The sequence below is a fragment of the Aspergillus nomiae genome (assembly GCF_001204775.2).
Source record: "Aspergillus nomiae NRRL 13137 chromosome Unknown contig00221, whole genome shotgun sequence".
In the NCBI taxonomy this organism is placed as follows: domain Eukaryota; kingdom Fungi; phylum Ascomycota; class Eurotiomycetes; order Eurotiales; family Aspergillaceae; genus Aspergillus; species Aspergillus nomiae.
In genome coordinates, this window is record NW_015378276.1 from 13,744 (window position 1) to 38,677 (window position 24,934).

A 24,934-nucleotide genomic window follows, 5' to 3' on the forward strand; every position below is an offset into this window, starting at 1 on the left:
TCGACTTGCCCTATCTGATTTTGGATCTGAGATCCCCTTCTCTTCGTTACTTTATTAATACCTCTTGTTTCGGTGGGGTCTGGACCTTGCTATCCGTTCTTTCACTCTAGATATGATCCCCGTTAGAATGAGATTATAATCTCTTTTAGATAGAATAGGTTAGCTAGGATAGGTAGCCTGAGATCTATAATATACAATCCCGATCTATATACCTTGCGTCACATCGCTAGTTTCAACCCTATATAATATAGATTCGCTCCACTAGTTTGGAGTGGACCTGGCCCTGTAATGTGTGTATATATATCTAATGTACACAGGGCATGGACTACGCCGTGTCAATTATTCTACTAGTTTAATGAACTTAGTCTACTTCTCTTAACACTACAAAGACAAGACATGTTCGCATGACATTCAATTATTCTTTCCCCTTCTGTCGTCTTCGTATACTGTACATAGCACGCCAAGTTAAAGAATATGCACATGGTATCTGCATATATTACGAGCTAAGAGATCATATGGAGATAAAAATGAACCAATCCAAAATTCCACACGCAGTCCCATGCAGTGATTGAATCAAGAGTGCAAGACAGAAAGGAGATAGAAAGGGCGGCGAGAAAAAACAACAAAGACAAGAGCAAGCTGGGTATCGTACGCAAAACAAAAGCGCCTGACTTATTCGACAAAAGGAAATCGCAGATCTCAAGTATGCAAAGAACACGCAAGGTAGGAAGTAGAACAAATGAACATAGGTCATCAGTCATGCAGGAGTTCTCCTTGGCAAGGGGCCCAATAGCGATGTTGACTTCTTTTCTCTCTCTCTCTCTTTATTTAATCTAGTGCAATGACTTCGGGTGGGTGTGCATTGCAAACCGGCCCCTTCGCAGAGTTGGTACGTTCAAATTTTGGCCTCTGGGTAGCTGGAGCTGGGGAATAGTTGCTAGTCTCGGATGCTTTTCGTTTAGACGGGACTCGTTCCCCGGTGTTATCGGGCCCGCATTCTGAGGGTCGTGCGTCTGATTCTGATTTCAATTCCCAGGAGCCGTCGGCTTTGATGAGGATTGCCTTTGCTCCTTCGAGTAGATTTATTCGTGCTAGCTCCGCGCGAACTTCTTGAAGGTAACCGTCGATGACCAGTTGTTGGGGACGCGCATCTTGGCCGCAAATGGGACATTTCCAGTCATTTTTCAGGCTGCGTTTTCCCGACTTCGAGGCACGCGTCTGTATCCAGGTCAAGTGGTCAAAACAATCTTGGTGTTTGCAGGAGCGTCCGCGTACAGGACGACTGAAGATTCGTGCGGTGAAAGGATCCACGAGGTTGATGCTGAGATGGTCACTGACGACACTCACTTCGTCGTCCTGCAAGCTGGAAGAGACACGCTGGCAAATCTGCTCCCGACACTCCGAAGGGGATAAGGCTTGGGCAAGGGAAAAGGCTCGAACCAGATCTGAGATCTCCAACACTTCAACTGCCATTGCGTATAACATATCGTTTGCTTCAGCTGGGCTACGGATAAAATGTAAGGATATCATATTATCCCCTTCAATGAGATGGTCCGTGATATCTAACGGGAGATCTTTGCCATTATGCACTCGTCGACGAACGAAAAGCTCCACCCCATTGACGTGAACGTAAAAAACACTCGGCCACACCGACTCGGCTACAGACCACATCGACTCTGCAACCTCATTGGCAACTGAGGGCATCTTGATACACCGCAGCCGATATACTCGATTGCCGCTTGAATAGAAACGGAACGAGCGCTGTCCTATTCCGGCCGAATGAGATTTAGGAAACTGGTCCAAATTATCCTTTGACAAAGTAAACCTCCAGTGGAAGGCACACTGTTCTCGACCGAGTGGTGTCGGCGGCACAGCGAACGAGCTAAGATATTGGTACAGCTCCATCTCTTTCTCGCCCGCAGGCCCTCTAGAAAGCAGGTAATTGTGTGGCTCACGTAGGTGGGCCTGATGCAGAGCATCACGAAGGGGTTGAGGCGGTATTGTATTCAAAGGATGTGAGCCTGGAAGTGGAAGAAGAAGGGTAGGCGGAGGACGTGGATGAGGCCGTTGCTGAGACACCGGAGACTGTGGGGGTTGAGTCTGATGCCTCAGATTCATTGGCTGCATGGACGGTCCAACCTCATTGTTTCGTACCTCTAGTTGAGGTGGTCGTGTCGCTACCTGTCGTGGGACTTGGACAGCGAGTTGCATTGGCGGAATTCTGCCTCCCGGTAGAGGATGCGCAATCTGAGACGGATATACCATCGGTAGAGCGGCTGCTTGGGCTGGAGCGCCGGTTGCTCGCGACATTGGATCGGACACCTGAAGTGTGTAAGTATGTTGAGTGGTCGGAGCGCCGTTTGTCCAACTTGAACGTCGACTGTGGACAACAGGAGCTGAAGGATGAGAGCCTGGGGCATTGGCTGGCATGCGCGCCGGTGGAGGCAAGAACTGACACGACGTTGGGGAGGCTACCTCCGGATTAATGGGTTGAGGTATTGGAGTGCCTGACGACCTGGCCCCTGAATGAGGCACTGAACTTCCACGGCTCGCCATCATCACAACTGGCAAAGGATGGGAATGTGTATTCATTGTACCCTGTGATGCCAAAGGGCCAGTTTGGCTGGGCAATGGGAGCATCATCTGAGGATTGCGGATTTGAGGACCACCTGTGCTGGTAGGTCTGGCCACTGAATGTACCATTGGATCTCTCTCGCTTCCGATCGATGTGGACCCGTGGGACAGGGTCGGGTGTGGCCCTGGCTGATGCGTGCCAGTTGGTACAGAAACCGAGCGGTATGCCTGAATGACCTTCTGGTGTTCTTCGTAAAGCTGTGCATTAGATACCGGACGCGGCGATGCGCAACGTTGCTGGTAGTACCGTAGATCTAGCTCCCAGACGGCCTTCAAATGCTCTTCGCTCCTAGATCCGGGTAATGTCCGACATGTGGACAGAAAGATCGTATACGCCAAGGCTCCCGATGTGATTTCAAAGTTCTTCACAAGTTCGTCGACCAACGGTGGGAATTCTCGCTTTCGCACATCCTTCACATACATGGGCCACCTCTCAGCCAGCAAGCGGAGACATTGCCCGGCCTGCTCGACAACCTGTCGATATCTAGACCTCTGCATCAATCCAACAAGTGGGGCAGGGAACTGAGTAGACCATCTGAGAAACCCCGCTGAGACCCGATTATTTTCTACGAGAAGTCTCCTAATCACATCTAAGCCATACTCCTGAAGCACGGTATATCCTGGCAACTGGAGAAATTCTTGTGGGGCAAGGCTATGAAGACAATACACCTGATGAATAGCAAGGAACAGAGGATCTCGTTCAGCACAGGCTTGGTAGAGAAGTTGCGTCCGTGGCTGTTCTACATTTCCGAGACAATCCCTCTGCTTCAGCTGTTCTTGGAAAATTTCAAGTGTCTTTAACGACCGTTCGTAGAATGCGTCATCCAGGATGGGATCGTGGGAAGGATTGCGCCGGGATGCATTAGGAGGCTGCACCATCTGTAGTCGAGGGAAGGCGGCAGACGATGGAAAAGCTGGAGATAATACTGGAGAGTGTGAGTGAGATGCGTGCGAGCCCTGCCTCTGCGGTTGCAGTGAGGTATTACTCCTTTCCCGGTGGCGTCCGGCCCTGGAAGGATTCCCGGCTCCAACCCCAGCTGGTGAAGACGTAGACACTGCTGTCCCGGCCTGTGGCTGATGGCGCAGCGGCGCTGGCCCCACGGTGCGAGGGGACGGAAATGCTGTAACCGAGGGACTCGCGCCATTGCGATTAACGACAGTACTGGAGCTGTCACATATTGGAGAAGGCACTTCGATCGGATTTTGGAGGGACGCTATGGGTACACTTTGGGTGGTTGTGGCAGCTGTCACAGCTAGAGGAGGGTCGGGCCCCGCTCGGTCAGAAACGACGTGCCACTGCGAGCCCCGAGAAACGGGAGAGTGCTGCTGGAACTGCTGCTGGGCGTGGCCGGTAGTCACCGGGGATATTACATTCGGTTGCGATGGAGATTGTGAGGGCACAGCGACCGCAGTGGTGATTGACGCGGCATTCTCTTGACTTGGAGATGGCACGGGGAGCACGCGAAGAGAGGACGACTCTCGCATGCCTTGTTGACGCGTCCGGCCAGCGGCAGCAGCAGCATCAGCAGCAGCAGAAACGGCAACAGCGTTATTCGAAGAAGTAGCGGCAGCCGAATCGTCGGGTATTTTGGAGTGGCAGGAGAATGAAGAGGGACAGTTGGCTGCATTCAGCATCCACGATCTCCGCACACCACCCAGAAAAATGTTGGCGGTGGAATTGGACGATTCGACGGAATTTGGATTAGAATTAACGTTAGGTAAGTGGGGAGTTGGGCTCATGATGACAGAGCATCTTCTGGTTCATTTTCTTCTTTCGCTTGGTTTTCTTTTTCTTCTCTTAAATGCATCTGAAATTATTTCAAGTCCAAATTGAAATTGGGGTGAGGGAAGAATTCTGTTTGCCTGGGAGACCGACCGACCTACAAATAAGACAAGACAGTTACGAAAGGGAAAGGGAAAAAGAAAAAGAAAATAGGTACAAATAAATTATGGCGCGTAACATACATACACACACTGGTACATACCGCCGAGAACAGATTATTATGAGGTTGTCCCCCAAAGTAAAGGGGAAAAAAAAAAGAAATGTTTACTCTGAGAGTGAAATCAGCCGGTGATGATGAGATATTTAGTTAGTTAACGGGTTTATTTAGCAAGTGGAATCACTGGTTTAATGCCGTGTGATAGAGCAACTCCTTCCGCACTGCTTTTTATAGCCTCTTCAAATTTGGTTTGTATTTCTATTTCTATTTTATTTTACTTTACTTTATTTTATTTTACCCTGAGTTCTTTTCTCGCCTATTCATTCCCTATCAATTGGTCCCTGGATAAGTATTACTAAAAGTAACAACGCTAATGTAGTAAGAGTCGTAGTAATGCTGATTATCCATGCAGGCGGTTAACTGAAACAAGAAAGAAAAAGTACAGTGCAGGTGGATAACTGAAACCAAAACCAAAATCAAAAAGAAAAAGAAAAACAACGAGAAAGACGCAAACCGATTCTCTCGTTAGGCTCAACATTTATGCATGATTATCCTCTTGAACCAGAGGATCCCCATGCATGACCCGAGTGTATTGGGATGGAATGAACCCATCGAGGAAGTCTAATCTTTCTGGACCTGTCAAGTTTCTGAGAAGGTCGCTTAGTTACAAGGTATGTCGATCCCATACCGGGTCCTTTTCCTAGTGCCAAGTGATGGATCCAAGGGAGAGACTTATCAGGTTTATACGCCATGTACAGATGTATCCCTTGGACGGTGGCTGGGGGGGGGGGGGGTTTGTACTAGAGGTACTACTAGTGCTCCCTCATCCACAGAATCCTCGTTTCGCCCTGATTGGAGAGATCTGATAGAGTCGAGAATGGTTCTATACATATTCGGTTCGGTGGGGAGAAGTATATCCTATCAATCCAGTTTTGAGTTGATACATTAGAGCAATGATTGCCGTTTTCGCTTGTCTGATGCATACATACAGAATGGAGCTGATCGCCATCTTTCTGACTGGTATTTATTAAAAATCTATTCTATTTGGAGACCCTCGTGGAGAATGTCAGCTGTTGACCCATGTATATATATAAATCAATGTAAGGCACCCTTCCTCTCATGGGTGAACAGCTGTTCGGTGATGAAGTAGTCGTTGGAGTGAGACTCTGCTGGCTCCAGTCATCATCTCGCACCTCCCTCCCAATTAGGGCTCAGTCGGACCTCTCCATTGCCTCACTCATGCTACAGCAATTGAACAGCACCACCCGAGTTGTATCTGTTTCTTAAACCTAGGATACTGGATCAATCCCCTCTCCCTGTGGTTCCGGTTCCCCTTTTGTTCTTATTGTGGCCCTAATCCTGATCGTCACCCTCATTTCTCCTATCCGACATACTCTTCCAGCTGCATACCTCAGGCCACACCCGGGACCCTCAGGCCTTAAGGTATATGGTAACGGCGTGACTTCCCGCAGCCTCACCATTTGTTCATTGCCTTCTTGGGACTGGCTCTACAAGTTGTTTCTTCTTTCTCTCTCTTCCTCTTCTCTCCCTCGCCTTCTCCATCTTCACTCTCTCCATCAGAAATCACAAAATCGCCAGGCCGGTCAGGGAGGACACTGAAGACCAGAAAAAGAAAGAAAAAAAAAAAAGCAAAAAGCAAAAAGCAAACAGCCAAGAAGCCGAAAAGAGAACTCATCGCCCAATTTGCTCAAGGCTTTAATTTCCCAAGGGGGACCATTTAATTTCCACTTGTGACCCGTGCTGCGTTGCCGCTCAGTTAGCGCCCCTACTGTACGTCGATTACAGTAGTGATCCTGACCGACCTTTGAAAGCACATCTCAAGCGCCCTAGATCGACCTTTTACGTGCATCTGCTCCTTTCGGTCGATCTGATCCTGGTGTGTAACAAGAACTAACGGCCGTTCTTTTTTTATCGCTCCGAATCTAGCTTCTTACGACGCTCCCGAGGAATAGACCAGCGATCTATATATCATCCGCTCTAGCCCTCCTCTTCCCTTTCTTAGCGCCACTGGGAAAACGAACTTCCTTCCAGACCCGCCGCTTTCTTGTCCCCGCTAATTCTCCTTCCTTCTCGCCCATTTGAGGCAGGCTTGGATTCCTCAACACAACCCGCATTCTCTACATTCCATCCACTCCCCAACCTTCGTTGCTGCGACGATCTTCGCCCCAGCCATCCGCTGCCCTTGTGGTTTTCAAGATCTCCCCGCCAGCTGCGGCCCCCATGTCCTGCGCAATCCCTCGGCTGCCATCACTGCGTTCTTGTGACGTTTGACCCCACTCTGGCTCTTTAGACTTCATTGACTCCGAGGAACCACCGCCAATGGCTCTTGCAACGCCTCCTCGCAATGTCCACCCGGGAGACCTGCTCCTGGTTGTTCGTGAGTGACCCGACCGTTGTCGAATATAATTTCCGCGAGACTCGATTTGTTTGATATCGCTGACCGTGTTGGCAGATGATTTTGAGGCCCGTGGACCGGATGAGCTGAACCTGCGTCGTGGCGAAAAAATTGAGCTGGTTGAAATGGACGATGGTTTTGGTGATGGATGGTATCTTGGAAAGGATTTAAACACAGGAACTCAAGGCCTCTTCCCGGGAGGTAAGGTCTCGCTAAACAGCTACTGTCTGAAAGGAAATGTCGCTAACTCAAGCACAACCCATCAGTATACACTACCGCTGCCCCAAAGATCCCCATCCGGCAGAAAGACACCCTTGGATCAAATTCATTGAAAACCGACCTCCATAATGTAATGGGACAGGAAATATTCGCTTCACCTATTAGTGGCGATTCTACGCCCCAAGCTTCGCGACGTGCCAGTACGTCCGATATGAGCGCGCCAGATGTTGATGATTCAACGGCCCCGACGCCCTCCCCAAAACAACAGCAGAGGTCCAGCTCCTCGCCCTTGCCGACGTCTAAAATGGCGATCGACATCCAGAAGACCATCCGACAATCCATTGATGGCCACTTGAGTGGCCAGGACAGTCCGGTGATGAACGAAACCTTGAGTGTCATTGATGAACACATTACCGATCTGAGTACACCTCGCCACAGTGTGACTGCCTCTCAAGATTCCAAGCCGGTGAATGACTCGGCAAGCGAATATAGCAGCACTTTCGAGCACCGGATGTCTTACATTAACGGTCATGAAACCGACGAAGAAGAGGAAAGACAGCCGACGGAGGAAGAAGTTCGCCGATGGAACCATTCTGAGACGGCAAAACATTTACGCCAGTTGGGACTTGAAGCCAAACACTGTGACATATTCGAGGAACAGGAGATTACTGGCGATGTACTCCTTGATATGAACCAGGACTTCCTCTTCATGAAGGAGTTCGATTTTGGTGTTATGGGTCGGAGATTGAAGACATGGCATAAAGTCAAAGCCTTCCAGGAAGAGGTCAAGGGTATACCGCAGCAGCAATCGTCACGCGGCTCATCTTTTGCGACCCCTCAGGATGAACGTGCTCCTAGCCGCGCAAGCCATACTGGCCCTCTCTTTCCCAGAATCCCCAATCTAAGAGGGCCCAACGGCCCGACACAACACCCGCGGCTCATCAGTAGCACTATGCAGAGTAACACAGGTTCTCCTCTGACGTCACAAGCTCCAGTATGGATGGACCACTCTAGGAGACCATCGGCCGCGTCCATTCGTGAGATCAACCATTCGCGGCGCCATTCTTCAATCGATACCACCAACCGATACTCCGGGGTGGGAGACTCTTCTCCTGCCAGTCACCACAAGAAAAGCTCGTTTGATCGGGGGTGGACCTTGAATGGTGCTTCAGGATCCCAACGGCGTCCCGGGTCAGCTCTCGGAGCAACAAACGAGATTGTCACTCCAAAATCTGTGTTTCACGTGGCGGAGTCCAATGGTTCTGACTCGGTTACCACCGTTACCGATGATTTAGATCGCGGTTACTTTTCGGGCCCGGAGGGAGATGCCCGAAAGAATCGGCGCGTCCTACAGAAACGAAGCTCTACCCATGGCAGTGTTTCCACGCCATCCAGCATCCCGGATGAGCAGTTTCAACTCAAAGTCAACAAACGTCACTCGCGTATCAATAGTGCTGATTCTATCAGGGATGCGGCTCAAATTACACCTCCCGCAGTCAAAGCTTCCCCACCTAGGGGTCGTTTCAGGAGTTTGAGCACTCGAGCTTCGGACCGACATGGCCAGCAGTCCTCTAACCCGCCATCTGCGGAAGAGAAACCTTCTGGCTCTGGATTCTTCGCCGCATTTTCGCTGGGTGGGAAAAATAACGAGGAGCAGTCTCAACGCTCGAGCACTCTGCCTCTACAGGGGATCAAGAGCGCTGGGCCTAAATTCCGACGTGCTGTTGGTTTCCGTGCCATGTCCGAGGCTGTTAAAGGGATAGATACATCCATCGCTCCCCCTTCTCCTAGCAAAGATCCTGAGTCCCCCTCTGCTAGAACAGGATCGACAACTCCTTCGACCACAAAGAGCTCAGATCGACATAGCACGGATGGTTCGGGCAAGGCTGCAGAAAGCGGTGCTTCCTTGCCACGTGCCCGCACTCTTAGGTCCGGGACTAAGTCGAAGAAGGATACAAGCGCTTATACCCAGGGCCTGGAGAAGAAGACCCCGAAGGAGCAGATGCAAGGGTGCGATTTTTCGGGGTGGATGAAGAAGAAGTCCTCAAACCTTATGACGACGTGGAAGCCGCGTCTCTTTGTGTTGCGTGGTCGTCGTCTGTCGTATTATTACTCAGAAGATGACACCGAGGAGCGTGGTCTTATCGACATTACAGCCCACCGCGTGCTTCGCGCGGATAACGACCCTCTCATCGCCCTGCATGCGACCTTGACTGGTTCCACAGCCTCGCCAACCTCGCCGTCTGGGTCTACTGCCGATGGCCCTTCATCCGATAAAGCCTCAGGCTCGGAATCCTCTCTCCGCGGGTCCAAGCCCGTCGGAGAAGGCCCTTTTTTCTTCAAGCTCGTACCACCAAAATCGGGCACTTCTCGAACGGTGCAGTTCACGAAGCCTGCTATCCATTATTTCCAGGTAGACAGTATTCAAGAAGGCCGCTTGTGGATGGCAGCGTTGATGAAGGCTACCATCGAACGGGATATGGAACTCCCTGTAGAGACTTCCAATAAACAGAAGACTGTTAGTCTTAAAGAAGCCCGTCTAATGAACCAGCGGCCTCCTGCGCTGCTACCGACGGCATCTGCAACCCAGGGAGCAGAGGGGAAAGAGGAACGCTTGACAACCACCACAGAGGAGGAGAGCGGCCTGATGATTCAAGGCCTCGGGAATGAGAATGTGCCTACCCACGGGGACGATGACGAACAGAAACGGGTCTCGAGCCCTCTTGGTGACCTTGATGTCGGCCCGCCCCCTTTGCTCCTTGAAGCAGTTGCAAAGGTAGATTGATCGTGTCACTGAGAAGAGATAGCCGCTGCTTGATCACACTTTGTTTTACTTGCTTTGAATGTCGCTGATCTGTTTGGCGTTAATGTGATATACCCCCATTTGGATTATTTGATCTCAAGCTTACTGCCGTTTCTCGTTTAATTTTATCAAATAATATTGCGCTAGGTCTTCCTTCTATCGTTGGCTGGCCAGATCTTCGAGAACAAACCTTAAAACCGCACGAGCTCCAGTAGTCATCAGTCTTGTAAATTTATGCCAAGGGCCAAGATCTCTGATACCGACGGGACTTTCTAAAATTAGGGCTGATGAAGGAAGGAGCTTTGAATGGCTCCATAAAAGATGATCACCCGCACCCCAAACCCTTTTTCTTCTTTTTATTACACCTCATATTAGAGAAGCGCAAGATGAGATTATATTTAATTGACATGGCTTCCCTCTGAAACAGAATAGACTACCAACGAGAACAATACGATATACTCCGCCAATGGTGCTGCGATTCCCCGGTTTGCCTCCATGTCCCTCCGCCGGCTTCTCTCCCGCGTACTATCCCTCCTTCTGCCGCTGGCGATAGCAAGCAGCCTTTTCCTCTATTTTTACCCTGTCTTTCATGGCTGTGCATTCCCGCTGCCGGGGGATGGTCGCACAGGGATCCTCTCGAGTTCATTTACCAGTGCGCTACGCCAACACTTTTCACCGCAATCTGCAGAGAACCCCGCGATTTTTAGACTTCTGGTCCTAGCCGATCCTCAGCTAGAAGGCGACAGCTCTCTCCCGAAACCCGAAGATGAGCTTTCTGCTCGGATTCAACACCACTGGGCGACAGTGAAGTCGTCGGTGAACAGGACAGAGCCGGGTCAAATTCTCACCGCCGTCTCAACTGCGCTGGAATCCCTCGCCAACGAAGATATCCCTCGCGCTTTGCGTGCAGCCCGGAAACGGCTCGATCTATTGGGCAACGACTACTACCTTGCGCATATTTATCGCACGCTACATTGGTGGAGTCGTCCAACGCACGTCACAGTTCTGGGTGACCTGATTGGAAGCCAGTGGGTGACAGACGAAGAGTTTGACCGACGCGGCCGCAGATACTGGGAGCGGGTCTTCAAGGGTGGGGAGCGCATTGGCGATGATATTACAGCAACTGGCGCAAGGGATTATAGCGGTAGCGAAGAGCAGGGTGGCGAACTAGAGACACTCAATGCTACGCATTCCGCATGGACGCAGAGGATCATCAACATCGTGGGGAACCATGACGTAGGATACTCTGGGGACGCAAGTGAAGCGCGGATTGAGCGGTTCGAGCGCATGTTTGGCCGTGCGAACTGGGATGTGCGATTTCAGCTCCCATTAGAGCAGGTCGATAACATGACTGCGCCCTTCAGCGCTCCCCCGACTCTGCATCTGATCAATCTCAACACCTTGATTCTCGACTCCCCGGCCCTGTCCTCGGACGTCCAGTCGCATGGCTATGCCTACATTAATGATCTGATCTCCCATCGTTTGTACCCTGTGGAAGACCGCACAACATTCACTCTCCTTCTTACCCACCTCCCCCTGCACAAGAAAGAGGGGATATGTACCGACGGCCCTTACTTCACGTTCCATGAATCAGACGACGAGGATGGCCCCGACGATGTACCGCGCTTCAAGGAAGGGGGACTGAAAGAACAAAACCATCTGAGCGACCACATCAGCAGCAGCGGAGTCCTCCAGGGGATTTTCGGTATGACAGGGGACGAAAGCGCCCCCGGCGGAGGAAGGGGAAGGAATGGACTCATCCTGACAGGTCACGACCACACAGGTTGCGACGTGGTCCATTTTGTGAACCGAACGATAGATACAACAACCGCCGAAGACTCGGAACCCCAAAGTTGGAAATGGGACGCACAACGCTACGATAGCCATACCGACAACTCAATTCCTTCCATTAGAGAGGTCACACTTCGCTCTATGATGGGTGAATACGGTGGTAACGCAGGCCTACTTTCTCTCTGGTTCGATACTACAGTGAATGAATGGCAGTATGAGATCACCACGTGCATGGCTGGTGTGCAGCATATCTGGTGGGCGGTGCATATCGTTGATCTGGTGACTTGTGTTGTTCTTTTCGGGTATATATTGGCTGCTTCAGGGTCGAAACCTGGCCGTACAAAGATGATCCGGGTTGGTCAGGAGAAGAAGAGGAATTAAAGGGCTAGTTATAGATATCCTTGGAAAGGACTTGCTGTCTTGGCCGCTCAAACGACCATAAATTTAGGGGCCAGCAACCATAGATGTTTTGTACTTATAGTTACTTTGGGGAAAGGGTGATATGCCCTGTGGATTTGTATATTATGACATAAACAATCCACAAAAAAAAGAGTGCTTTACGATTACATGCAAACAACGATTCTTGCACTTGGTCGTATTTCACCACTAGTAGATAACCAAAGACAATGAGCTACGGCAATACGGAGGAGCAGTTACGCATGATGAAAGAAGGTAAGACGGACGCCCCCATTTTCTGAATTTTTATATTCCGAGTCGCCATATAAGAGACAAAAAGAAACACGTCATAGAGGAAATTGAAGTGATGAAACTCGCGGTTCTAGTATTATCACCCGGTCGTTCCTGATTTTCGTTTCCCGTTCATAGTTGCACCCAAAACGAATTTGATTTGATTCCCCTGCTTGGTATCGAACTATTTCCTTTAATATTTTCCAAGACGGTTCTCCTTGTTTACATGACAACACCAGAGTTGGAAGCGATACGCTGTTGGGCGATTCCGTTAGCACGATTATTTGCGAGGGCACAAAGGACACGGGATGCTTACAGGCCAGAGCTCAGCAGCCTCCTTTCCGACGGGGCCGGTGATGGCGGATCCCTTCATCTCACCCTTGGCGTTGACGATCTGTAGAGGGATTATTAGCAACGTCGCCTTTTCCTTTCCAAATGTTCCATGTCGAAATTTTTAACGGGAAATACGTACGACACCAGCGTTGTCCTCGAAGTAGAGGTAGATACCATCGGGACGTCTCCAGGGCTTGCTCTGACGGACGACAACGGCGGGCATGACCTTCTTACGGAGCTCGGGCTTTCCCTTCTTGACGGTGGCCATGACCATGTCACCGACACCAGCGGCAGGGAGACGGTTGAGGCGGGCACCGGTACCCTTGACGGAGATGATGTACAGGTTACGGGCACCGGAGTTGTCGCAGCAGTTCATAACGGCGCCGCTGTAAGAGTAGACCAGTTAGTTTCCTGACCGTCGGGAGTTGATATTGCTGGACGTAGGTATTATGTATGGGGTTTTCGTCACAACACTGGGGGTTCATGATTCGAGATAGGATCGGCTTTCGACGTACCAAGGCAGACCGAGCGACATCTTGAGCTTGTTGCCCGAGGAACCACGACTGTAGAAAAGAGATTCGTTAGCGTAATCCCATACTCATGTTCTGACCGTGGAAAATGAAGAGTAAAAGAAGTTGGTTGGTTCTTCCAACTATCCCCGCAACAGGCGTCTGAGTATCTCCCCGGTTTGTTCTTCTGATCATCATTCTTCTATTCCTGTCTCCTGTGCGATCCATCCTCCGCCGTTGTCCTTCTCTTTCTTCCCAGTGATTGATTCACTTTGCCCCCGTATACCTTGCCCACAAACCCGGTTCGATAAACTCAGACCACCATTGTAGAGTCCCTCGCTCGTAGTCGAACAACGCAGAAAAAAAGGGCGATCAAAAACTCACCCTCTTCCAGACATCTTGGCTGTGTATCACGTAAACGGTGTCGGATACTAGAAAATTGGCGAAGGAAGCGACGAAGGTCGACAGTATCAGGCGTCGTCGAGAGATTGCTCGGGTTTCCGAATTGCTTTCTCGCTTAGTGTGTCGTGGGTAAAATCTTGGCGTCTCGGTGCTATTGGCCCGTCGAGGGCCTATGGTGAGTTAGGGCTCAGCCGATACACTATCCCTCTTTAGGATTAGAGTGTTTGAATACAGATTAGGTAAGCTTAGTGGTAACCAACGGAGTACCTACTTAACTATTAGGATGCTCCAGATAATGCTGCTCTATCAGTAGTGCAAAGTGTTTCTGTAACTTGAGGAGTTCTTGGAAATATGTATGAGTTTATTGAATTCTTGGCCAATATATGCATTTGCGCATGATACATGAGTTAGGTAAAAGAAGTATTGCTCAAACTACAGTAAGAAAATAGAAAGACATGAGACATAGCAGAATACCCTCCTTCATGGATCCAGAAACCATAACACCATATTGCCAGCCCTTGCGCCCGGAACCTGATAAACGCCTCTAAAAAGCGGAGACTATGCTTCGCTCTTGGTGGGCTCCTGCTCTTGAGGTTCACCGGTTGATTCCTTTACTTCCTTGGGTGATTCCTGCTCTGTTTTGGCTGGCTCAGGCACATCATTAGAAGCTTTTGGGCTTGTTTCTTTGGTCTCAGTGGTCTCCACTGTTTCCACTACCTCACTCGCCTCAGCTGGCCTTGAATCCTCTACGGACTCCTTCTGAGGGGCCTGTGCATCGGCTGGAGAGGGCGGCTCCGTGGCAGGTTTGTCCGTAGCTGGCATTTCTTCGGCGGGCTTCTTCTCTTCAGCCTGGGCCTCACTTGGCGCTGCTGATTGCTCCTGCTGCTCTGTTTCAGGCGCAACGTCACCCACATCTTCCATGGTGGTATCCTCATCCTGTGTCTTGGGAGATGGCTGGCGAGAAATAGGGGCAGAGGGAGCTGCTTGCTCTTGACCATCAATCGCCATTTCCGTCTGCTCTGCTGCGGACGTCTCATCAGCCCTTGATGGTGGTTCGGCAACGGAGGGGGTTGCAGGTGCGTCGGTTTCTGTCTGTGGGGCATCTCCCATCTTCGCATCGGCAGTAGTATCCATGTCATCGTCAGGTACCGAAGAAGCTTCGGCGGGGGTCGCAATCCCGCTCTCAAGTCCCGATTCAACATCCAGGTTGCGATAGTTGACTTGGTTCCTCCGTTTCAGTACGCCAGGTTGGCGGCGGACTCCGTTGGCGGCGGATTCCTCTTCGTCGTCGCTATCACTAAGCTCACCTGGTTTCTCGACATATTGATCGAATCGTCTTTTGGTGAAACGCTTGTCCTTATTCTCGTCCTCATCCAGGTCGTCCAAGATCGCATCCGCTTCATCATCCATGCCTTCTACAAGAGGGTCACGTGGTACGTCCGTCATCTGTACGGAAGGTGCGAAAGAAGTTCGCTTAAGGTTCTCGACAACTTGCACACGGATCTTATCTAGATACTCTTTTGTATTGGCGTTGTCCATATTCGATGGCCGTACATCCAACTCATAATCCGGAGCAAAGTACTATTCGAGTCAGCAACTTCCGACACGAGCATAATTTAGGGAAACAATCTCACCTCGTAGTAATCATTATAAGGAAGCTCGGAGCCCAAAGGATCCCCAACAAGGATACCAGTCTCAAACGCCCAGGTTCGCGCGACGTTGCGCATTGTGTAACCTCCTCCTCCAAGAATTAATGTGGGAAGATTGAAGCTCTTGATGAAGTTCACACAGTTGGCATGCCCTCTCATACTAAGGTTGAAGCACCCCAAACGGTCACCCGAAAGACTGTCACCGCCGCATTGGAGAACCACTGCTTCCGGTCGGTACCATTCCATCACGCTCTTGATGACAGGCTCAAAGATACTCTTGTAAGAAACGTCGTCGATACCATCGCGGAGTGGGAAGTTCACAGCGTAATATTTACCCTGTCCAACACCGATATCGCGGAGCTCGCCGGTTCCTGGGAAGTACTCTCCGTATTTGTGGAAAGAGACAGTCATAACACGATCTGTAGTGTAGAAGGCTTCTTCAACACCATCACCATGATGTACATCAATGTCGACGTACAGCACTCGTTGCTTGAAGCGCAACAACTCAAGAATGCCTAACACAATATCTATAAATAATTCGTTAGTGAGTCTTGACAGCGCAGCCAAAAACATGGTCCATCATTACCGTTCACGTAGCAGAAACCACTTGCTTCACTCTTCTTTGCATGGTGAAGACCACCGGCCCAGTTGACAGCAATGTCGCATTTATTGCGATTAAGTCGGGCCGCGCCCTCCATACTTCCTCCCGCGCTAATTCCGCAGAATTCAAAAAGACCGTCGAAAACAGGGCAATCATCACCGACGTTATACTTGCTTTGCTCCTTGGCGTAAGTGTCCATGTTATCCGGCGTTACTTTGGAAAGAAAGTCGATATATTCATCTGTGTGGAATTGGGTCATCTCGTATTTAGACGCTGGTTTTGCGCGCTATGAGATTTGCACGTTAGAAATGCCAACACCGTGCAGCAACAACTTGAGAGCGATCGCCACCCACATAAATTTCCATTTTCTTATAGAGACCATAGTTCATAACCAAGCTATGTGTCATCCTTATGCGATGGGGCTTCATTGGGTGTCCCGAGACGTAGGCATAGTTACCAACGTCGGAGTCGTAGAAATATGCGACCTTCTTGCCACGGTCTGACCCGTTGGCATTGATCGGGTCCAAGGGGGCTAAGGAAGTCATCTTAGATGACAATGTATAATAGAACACCGATAGCCTTCGCTCAAATGGGAATTAGGGATATATGCCTTGGGACACGGCGAATTCTCGGTTCTGCTGGTAATGTGAAGGAAGATGTAGAGCACGATGGGCTGGAGCCAAGGGGGAGGGGTCCAGATGCTTGGTGATCAGGTCCTGGTTTTAGAGCGCCCTATCAAATAAAGAGAGGAGAGAGAATAGCAGAATCAAGAAATTATGATAAGTGACTGGACCGCATTCCCATGGCCGGGGAGAATGAGGAACGAAGGTCGAAGCGAAGGGGAAAGAAAGGCGGGAACGCCAATTAACGGTCCAAAGCTGTGTCCACCGCCTTCGTCAGTCAGGCTTCTTGGAGCTCAACTGCGGCTTCACCTCCAACCATCATCTCTTATCACCTGCATCCCATTTCAATCCCCCTCATCCACTTTTCAGTCATTACTTCATTATCGCGCTCTTTGCGAGCTCCCTCCTACGTTGCCATCCTTTGACACCCCCCTCAACTCTTCTTTCTTTTGGGGCTTCCGCCTAGGAAGCTATCCTTCACCTTTGCATCTCCGCTAGTCATATTCCGTCAGCAGCCATGGAGCGACTTGGTCGGATGCTTCAGGCCGCCCAAAGTATGGGCATGGGCGGTGCTGCCCCCGGTGGTGTAAGTCGGGCCACAACATTGTTTAATCATTGTTCTCCTAAGGCGGTTCTATCCGGGTACCTTACGTGGCGCTGTACTCGATTAGGACTCTCTATCCGAATTACACACCTGTGAAGCTACCATACTGATATGCTTTTCTTTAGGATACCCCTAACCTGATCGATAACTCCGAAACAGTACATATCTCATCGCTGGCTCTGCTGAAGATGTTGCGACATGGTCGGGCAGGTGTGCCTATGGAAGTCATGGGCCTGATGTTGGGAGAGTTCGTGGATGAATATACAGTTCGAGTAGTAGATGTGTTTGCGATGCCTCAGAGTGGTACTGGTGTTAGTGTCGAAGCTGTGGACCCTGTCTTTCAGACCAAGATGATGGATATGCTCCGCCAAACAGGACGGTAAGCCTTGATTAGGTACTTAACCTTACCTGAAGCGATATTGATTCTTTGAATTATGCAGGCCAGAGACCGTTGTTGGCTGGTATCACTCTCACCCTGGTTTTGGCTGCTGGCTCTCATCTGTCGATATCAACACCCAGCAATCCTTCGAGCAGCTCACCCCGCGCGCTGTCGCCGTTGTCGTTGACCCTATTCAATCCGTCAAGGGCAAAGTGGTTATTGATGCTTTCCGACTTATTCAACCCCAGACTGTGGTTATGGGTCAGGAGCCTCGGCAAACAACATCCAATTTGGGTCACCTGAATAAGCCATCGATCCAAGCACTCATCCATGGCCTGAACAGGCACTACTACAGCATTGCTATCAACTACCGTAAGACAGGGTTGGAGGAGAACATGTTGATGAACCTGCATAAGCACGTTTGGACCGAGGCCCTACAGATGAAGGATTTCCATGACGAAGGCGAGCACAACGTCGACCGCATGAAGCAGCTCGTCAGCCTCGCCGAGGGCTATGAAAAACGAGTTAAAGAAGAAACGGAACTCAGCAAGGAGCAGCTCAAGACGAGATATGTCGGAAAGGTCGATCCCAAGAAGCGTAAGTCATATTCGGAACTCCGGCTGTGTTCTCCTGACCAGTATTAACTATTGCTATAGACATCGAGGATGTAAGTCAACAGTTGATTGAAGATAATATTGTCGCAGTCTCGCGGCAGATGATCGATAAGGAAGCCTCAGTTGCCAGGCAATCAAATGGAAAAGGAGCTCAGAACGGTGCCAGCATGGAGGTGGACGAAGACCTATAGATGATTAGTAGTTATGAGGAGTATCATAATTTCTGTTCCTCTGGCGAGGTACAGGACAGTAGTCCTATCTCGCAAGGGCAGCCATCATGCACGGAAACAATTATAAATGAATGACGTTTCAACATATATTATTCGATCACTGCAAAACTACATTCCAGTCGTTGTGCTAGATTCATCGCACTGCCTGACCAACACAAATCTACATATAGATCAGCAACCTTACCTGACCTTGCCTTGTCAGACCCAATAAACAGCAAGCAACTATTAAACTCTATATTGATGAATGTTTATGTACTACTCTATACTTTCAGTATCATCAGGAGATACATTAGGCTAAACAAAGAGTGGCCATGGCGATGGTTAAGGCCCGAACAATGAATCAGTCTGAGGTGGGACATCATTGACTCGACCACGCTGCATCGACTTCAGCTCGTAAACCATGGGAATGTCCATGTCTTCCTCATCACAGTCTGTCCATCCGCGCTCGGGGCCCAAGCAATCTTCTTTTCGGCTGCTTTGGCTTCATGAAGTAGACGCTGCATCAACGCCCCGTTCTTGCGGACGGATGGCCACCCGTCAAACTCCACATATTCTAAGCTTGGCATTTTGGCGAGAACATCGCGAAGTATGCCACCAGAAAATTCAGTGTAGAAGTTCTTAGAAATCCGGAAGCCTTCAAACACCGGATGCGAAGGGTCGACCTCAATAAACACTTTTAATGTCTTAGCACGAACCATTTCTTCCAGACCAAGGCGGCGGTTGACTTTCCAAGAGCTGGGAGGTGCTGTCCAGCTGGAGCCCAGGATTAATTCGATAGTAGCGATGGAGGGCCGGTATCTAGGCGGTATCATACTGATTGTTGGCATTCGAGAGTAATCCTGCAAGGGGAAGAGACGGAACGTCTGAGTGGTATAGAAGTAGTCGGAGGCCTCATCGTGCACACGCCGGGATACAAGGAAGAGGTTGATACGGTGGGATGTCGGAGATAGTGGTGGATTTTTCTTCGAAGCTCCCACACTGCCCTTGGTGTGCAGATGCGCTCGTTTTCGGCGAGGGGTAAAGAGAAGGATGTGATATACGCGCAAACGTAACTCGGACGGAAGGTCGAAGAAGGGAAACGGATCCAACGGCGCTGTGTCTTCTATATATTCTTCGTTTTCCTCGTCCTCAGCTTCTGGTAGCTGAATCTTCTCTGATTTCGGTGGCAGATTCTCGAGGCGTACCTTTTCCAGGGCCTCTGATATGGAATCCATGATGGCTGAAGATCGAATCTAAAAGGAAAGAAAAATAAAAAATACGGAGAGAAATATTCTATTGGAAGGAAGTCTTTATTTCATAAGGTGCTTTCTCATGCCATTCTTGCAGTTATCAGTTAACTGAACTTGCGAATTAACACAGTACACTTTTTTTTTGTAAGGTGGGTAGCGGACATCAAACCACCATTTATATAGAGAGAACAATTTGTATCCCACCAACGGGGCTGCAGCTGCACAGATATCCTTCGCTGCGGCTCTTGGGTGCAGGATTGAAGCAAAACTTCATTTGTCTCCCCAGCTAATACAACCCGTCATGCATCGAGAGGCTTGTTGGGTCAAATTTACCGACTGGGTTTCAACTTTCATAACTTGGAGAAGAAAAGAAAAAGAAAAGGGAGAAACCGGCCGAAGGTGGAAGATTTTATAGGCCGCGGTGCGCGGTGGGGGCTTGCCGCTCGCCGTACCTCCGACAGCGCAACTTTTCCGAAGCTCTGACCCTCGACCGGCTATCTTCTGGACTTCGACAGACGGACTCTCAGACAGTCAACGTACTCTCGTGCATTTGTTGGATCGGTCTGGTGTTAGGTCCTGTTATAACTCCCGCTCAAGCCGCCTACCTTGTGCAGAGCATGAGTACATTGTTAGACTTTGCCTATCCTTAATTACATCACACTTTCTTCTTTTCCACTATGCTTAGCCGTGCAGTATTGCCTCTGACGAGGTCTAACACCCTCGCCTCTACGGTTCGTTTATCCGCCTTACCGATTACCCACTCTCGGTGGTACGCAAAGAACAATAAACCCAAGGCTCCTTATAAGCTGCCCGAGTCTGTCAAGCCTCCCAAAGCCGACCAGGCTACGCAGCCTTCACAACAAGAGTATTCGGCCTCTCAAGCTGAATTCGACACCAATGCGGATGCACAAAGAAACACAGCAAACCAGACTGCCGAATCTGTGAGTAATCGTCCTGACTATGGATTTCGATTTCCATAGCTGACTGATTCGACAAGGCTGAATTTAGCCAGACGGCGGCCGAACAAGCTGCGCCTCAAAAACCACTTCCCGATCTCACACAGGGCATTCCCTCTACCCTTGCCGCGGAACTAGAAGCTCGCTCGAAAGGTCGTGGACCGACTGCACTGAATCTCACCGAAGACCCTTCCCGCTCCGAAGACTACACGGATGATGGTCACGGCGGCGATATCCCCAAGGATGGTTATGTTTCGTCTCTTGATCGCCGAAGGGCCCGGATGGCCAACCTCATGTATGCCCTTTTCCTGCTTGCTGGCGCAGGTGGTGTTGCCTATTTGGGACGGAACTGGGAGACTGAAGAGGAGGAGAGACTTCATCCGGATGTCCCCTCGGGATGGAGTTTTGGACTTTGGTACAGCCGCGTCAAAGCTCGCTTTGGCGATATTACCAGCTACTACAAAGACCCCGCCTTCCCGAAGCTACTCCCTGATGAAGACCCCAATCTCCGCCAGCCTTACACCTTGGTGCTGAGCTTGGAAGATTTGCTTGTGCACAGTGAATGGAGTCGTGAACACGGATGGCGGGTTGCCAAGCGACCTGGAGTTGATTATTTCCTTCGCTACCTCAACCAATACTATGAACTTGTGCTTTTCACCAGCGTTCCAAGCATGATGGCAGACCAGGTACTTCGCAAGCTCGATCCTTTCCGCATCATCCGCTGGCCACTGTTCAGGGAAGCCACTAGATACAAGGATGGAGAGTATATCAAGGTATGTCTTGTCAAACACAGATGAAAATACATCGTACACTCACTGACCGCACCTATATAGGATCTTTCCTACCTCAACCGTGACATGTCCAAGGTTATCTTGATCGACACCAAGGAGGAACACGCCCGCCTGCAACCCGAAAACGCTATCATCCTTAACAAGTGGCACGGCGACTCCAAGGACAAGACTTTGGTCGCTTTGATTCCTTTGCTTGAATACATTGCCGGTATGGGAGTGGAAGACGTGCGCCCTGTCCTAAAGTCGTTTGAGGGCACCGATATCCCTGTTGAGTTCGCCAAGCGCGAGAAGGCCATGCGTGAGCGGTTCCAGAAGGAGCTGGGCGAGGAGCAGCAGAAGCGGCCTAAGGTCAGCATGGGTAGCTTGGCCTCTGCTTTTGGCTTGAAATCCACCCGAACCTTGGACGGCGAAGCGACCCCATCTGAGGGTCTCGCCCAGGGTAAGATGCTCTGGGATCAGATCCGTGAGCGAGGCCAGAAAAACTACGAGATGATGGAGAAGGAGATCCGTGAGAACGGTGAGAAGTGGCTCGCTGAGATGGCCGCTGAAGAGGAGAAGGCTCGGCAGGAGCAGATGAACCAGATGAAGGGCTCTTTCACTAGCATGTTCGGTGCTGGCAAGCAGTAATTGTTTTCCTGAGGATTATGGCGCCTGGCGGTCAACTGGAAGCAACCCTCTTCTCTCGATTGGATCTTTTAATGTGTACCTGAGGTGCTTTTTTCTGGGGGTGGGGTTATGATTAGAGGTTCTCCTTTTTTGGCTCCTGAGCATCATCATGGGTTGTATGTAAAATAGCATTTGGTTTATTATATGTCTTCTGTATAAATGAGATTACAAGTTTAATGTCTTTAAATTCAAGTTTTCTGTTTTCGAGATATAGAAGTACTTGCACTAGACACCATATTTACGTTGAAAACTAACATACATATAAAGTTCACATTGGGTATAATTGAAAGAGAATCCCTCCCGGTTCATCTCTAACATGTTACATCATGGTAAATTCACGTCCTGGAAAACAGAAACATCCCAGATACCCGTCATATCAAACGGGAAACCATCCATCGTACCAAAAGTCCCGGAGATGGACATCATATCATCAACAATATCATTATTCGTCTGCGTCTCAGGAAGCGAAATTGCAGCCGGGTTCACCAAGCGATTATCAGGCTGCACAACACCACTGAAGTTGAGGTCAGGAGTGCTTCCGTTGCCAGGGAGTCTGTTGAGGATCCGATCGCAGTGGTCCAGGCACATGTCCGCTACATCCCAGTCCTCCTCTTCTCTGACACGACGTAATATACTCCGGAACATCTCCACATTGTTGATACAGGAGCGAGCTACGTCCGTGTCTGTTGTTTCCAGCGCGCAGCGGACAAGAAGAGTGGCGGTGGATGTGAGGTGGAAGGCACTGTCTGTGGCAGGGTTAGATATTGGTACCAGAGGATCTCATGGGTTCTAAGGGGCTATCTCATACATGGCAACCAGAACTCCTGGAAGTTCTCTTTCCGGAGTGACGAGATAAATTGAACGATTTCTTCAGCAGAGCGTCGGCATTCCGTCTGGAAGTAGCGCCGTGCCTCTGGGTTATCGGTATCTGCACTATTGACCTCCTATGGTTGACCTGTTAGGAATGCATTTGAAGCTGCGCAGTGTTAGAGACTTACGTTCAGTTCCACTCTGCTTACAAGCATCTTGACGGCCAGGAAGGCCAGCTGCAAGCTACATGTCCCAGAGATACGTTCCTCCGTGCTCGTACTTGCTGGTGACCTCAACCAGTCAGGAAGAGAATCCTCCCACATGTCGAGATCAGTTCTGATCTGTCGTAATCTCTTGGAGGTCTCGCGTGAAACTCGGTGTTGCAAGCCGTATACGAGTGGCATGAGCTCGCCAAGAATCTCCGTCAAGCGACACAGCGCAATGTGGCAGTGAGCGGCCCTCACGCGCTCATTGGTGCGACCATTCGGCGACAGTAAACCGTCGATTGTAGGGAGTGGGACATCGTATTGATTCTTGGCAATCTGGGGAGGTACACCGTGACCAAAGCTCCCCCTTTCGACTGAGTCAGCAACAATAAGAGACCGTACATAAAGGGACTCACCAGCGATCGTGTATCACGACACCCCACCATAATCGTATACGATGATCTTTCTCCCTCTGAGAGACCTTCCAATGGCTGGGATCTCGATTCAGGCCAAGGCAGTGAGCGAGAGATATCATTCGACCGCAACTGATAGCATTGCCGGTCATGGAGAATATTGGCCGCCCGGTTAGATCAATCAGAGCACAACTTATAGTCGACAAGCCCGGGGCAGAGAATTCCTCGTGGAGGGCGGCCACGGTCATATTGACTGCATATCGGACATCCGGTTTGGGGTGGCTGGCAAGCTTCGGCACGTGTTTCCAGTAGACAAGCGACATGGAATAGACCTGACATATAAGAGACGCAGGTGGTTCCCCTGGGACCTCCGAGATGTATGCCTCCCAGAAGCTGTCGCCATCAAAGATTGGGAATGCTACGTTGAACCTGTCTATAAAGCTGCAGATAGGAATCAGTACTTAGTTGTGTTAAGAGACGATCGAAAGCGTACAGCCTAACTAGATCATGCCTGAAAGGCCCGAGTATTTGTTCCAGAACTTCTTTCTGGTTCTCTCCAGGTGGGATGCCAACTCGCATGCCTTGTCTCCGCCTAGAGATAGTTGTATACAGGATGGGTTTTCTCGGATCGTTCGAGTAAACATTGTACGGATGGCTGTTAGGGTCCTCGTTCGTGTTGGAATGCTCTGGCGGCATAAACTTCTCGATTACCTGCGCATCATCTGCCACAACGGGACCAACGATATGAACAGATTCATTGTGAGGATCTTCAACTCCTTGCCGTCGCGTTTCGCTGCTGCGACTGTCCACTACGGAACTCGCGCGGGGTAGGGTGGAAGTACTTTCTCGTGGACGACTGGGAGGCGAATCGCTGTGGGGGGTACGCTTGCGCTTCTGGCCAGAGGGCATGCTTTCACTGGTATTATCAACGGACCATCTTTTGGGGTCGGGGCCATTAGCAATGGATGTATCGTGATTGGATTCTTCTTGGTAATGACAATCTGCTCCCTGGACTCGGCATAGGAGACATGACTGGCCTGGGATATCCACCGTGCATCGGGACTTGCGCTTCCGACACAAGTCACAAGCCCTGACTTTGTGAGATCTGTATGGCCTTGCGCCGGCGTTAAATCCCGGAGTCACAAGCTTTTGAGTAGCAGAGCTACTCTGAGCAGTCGCAGGTGGCATAACGACTCTTAAATGGGCTGCTTATTAATCCAAGAACGGCTATTGTTAGTCTTTGAGGACCCAATTGAGAGAGAGTCGCGTACGCGCAAACAAACTATCCGAGGTTGTCAAGGAATTGGCGCTTGAGGTGCAGGCGGCGAGGCAAATACTGTAAGGGCTGGCACACTTGACGAGTTTGGGTCATGAAAACCGACTAGCGCACGGTCAATGCAAGCGACATTGAACCAGATGATGTTAGTCG

General features: G+C 50.1%; 8 protein-coding genes across 8 annotated transcripts; 3 read left to right on the forward strand and 5 right to left on the reverse strand.

Annotated features, from left to right (window-relative positions):
* Window positions 1–828: 828 nt before the first annotated feature.
* On the reverse strand, window positions 829–4,374 carry ANOM_007005 (MIZ zinc finger domain protein; the record flags this gene model as incomplete). Its single annotated transcript, XM_015552261.1, has 1 exon — window positions 829–4,374. The coding sequence occupies one exon, from the start codon at window positions 4,372–4,374 to the stop codon at window positions 829–831; it is 3,546 nt and encodes a 1,181-aa protein (XP_015405123.1).
* Window positions 4,375–6,914: 2,540 nt separating this feature from the next.
* On the forward strand, window positions 6,915–12,184 carry ANOM_007006 (uncharacterized protein; the record flags this gene model as incomplete). Its single annotated transcript, XM_015552262.1, has 4 exons — window positions 6,915–6,972; window positions 7,048–7,191; window positions 7,257–9,985; window positions 10,445–12,184. 4 exons carry the CDS (start codon window positions 6,915–6,917, stop codon window positions 12,182–12,184), a joined length of 4,671 nt encoding a protein of 1,556 aa, XP_015405121.1.
* Window positions 12,185–12,482: 298 nt separating this feature from the next.
* Window positions 12,483–13,802, reverse strand: ANOM_007007 (60S ribosomal protein uL14). Its single transcript, XM_015552263.1, has 5 exons — window positions 13,717–13,802; window positions 13,339–13,386; window positions 12,963–13,209; window positions 12,807–12,884; window positions 12,483–12,745 (listed from the first exon to the last, which is right to left on the reverse strand). The coding sequence occupies exons 1-5, from the start codon at window positions 13,728–13,730 to the stop codon at window positions 12,713–12,715; spliced, it is 420 nt and encodes a 139-aa protein (XP_015405122.1). The 5' UTR covers window positions 13,731–13,802; the 3' UTR covers window positions 12,483–12,712.
* A 490-nt stretch (window positions 13,803–14,292) lies between these two features.
* Window positions 14,293–16,529, reverse strand: rpdA (histone deacetylase RPD3; the record flags this gene model as incomplete). Its single annotated transcript, XM_015552264.1, has 4 exons — window positions 14,293–15,315; window positions 15,369–15,910; window positions 15,970–16,270; window positions 16,338–16,529. The coding sequence occupies 4 exons, from the start codon at window positions 16,527–16,529 to the stop codon at window positions 14,293–14,295; spliced, it is 2,058 nt and encodes a 685-aa protein (XP_015405119.1).
* Window positions 16,530–16,914: 385 nt separating this feature from the next.
* On the forward strand, window positions 16,915–18,525 carry ANOM_007009 (proteasome regulatory particle lid subunit RPN11). The gene is made up of 4 exons (XM_015552265.1): window positions 16,915–17,193; window positions 17,337–17,590; window positions 17,652–18,187; window positions 18,247–18,525. Exons 1-4 carry the CDS (start codon window positions 17,125–17,127, stop codon window positions 18,393–18,395), a joined length of 1,008 nt encoding a protein of 335 aa, XP_015405120.1. The 5' UTR covers window positions 16,915–17,124; the 3' UTR covers window positions 18,396–18,525.
* Window positions 18,526–18,820: 295 nt separating this feature from the next.
* ANOM_007010 (uncharacterized protein) lies at window positions 18,821–19,648 on the reverse strand (the record flags this gene model as incomplete). The annotated part of the gene is made up of 1 exon (XM_015552266.1): window positions 18,821–19,648. The coding sequence occupies one exon, from the start codon at window positions 19,646–19,648 to the stop codon at window positions 18,821–18,823; it is 828 nt and encodes a 275-aa protein (XP_015405130.1).
* Window positions 19,649–20,174: 526 nt separating this feature from the next.
* Window positions 20,175–22,053, forward strand: ANOM_007011 (protein translocase subunit TIM50). The gene is made up of 3 exons (XM_015552267.1): window positions 20,175–20,604; window positions 20,661–21,392; window positions 21,453–22,053. Exons 1-3 carry the CDS (start codon window positions 20,341–20,343, stop codon window positions 22,035–22,037), a joined length of 1,581 nt encoding a protein of 526 aa, XP_015405129.1. The 5' UTR covers window positions 20,175–20,340; the 3' UTR covers window positions 22,038–22,053.
* A 347-nt stretch (window positions 22,054–22,400) lies between these two features.
* Window positions 22,401–24,693, reverse strand: ANOM_007012 (putative C6 transcription factor; the record flags this gene model as incomplete). The annotated part of the gene is made up of 5 exons (XM_015552268.1): window positions 22,401–22,822; window positions 22,885–23,020; window positions 23,075–23,459; window positions 23,509–23,946; window positions 23,999–24,693. 5 exons carry the CDS (start codon window positions 24,691–24,693, stop codon window positions 22,401–22,403), a joined length of 2,076 nt encoding a protein of 691 aa, XP_015405132.1.
* Window positions 24,694–24,934: the final 241 nt, after the last annotated feature.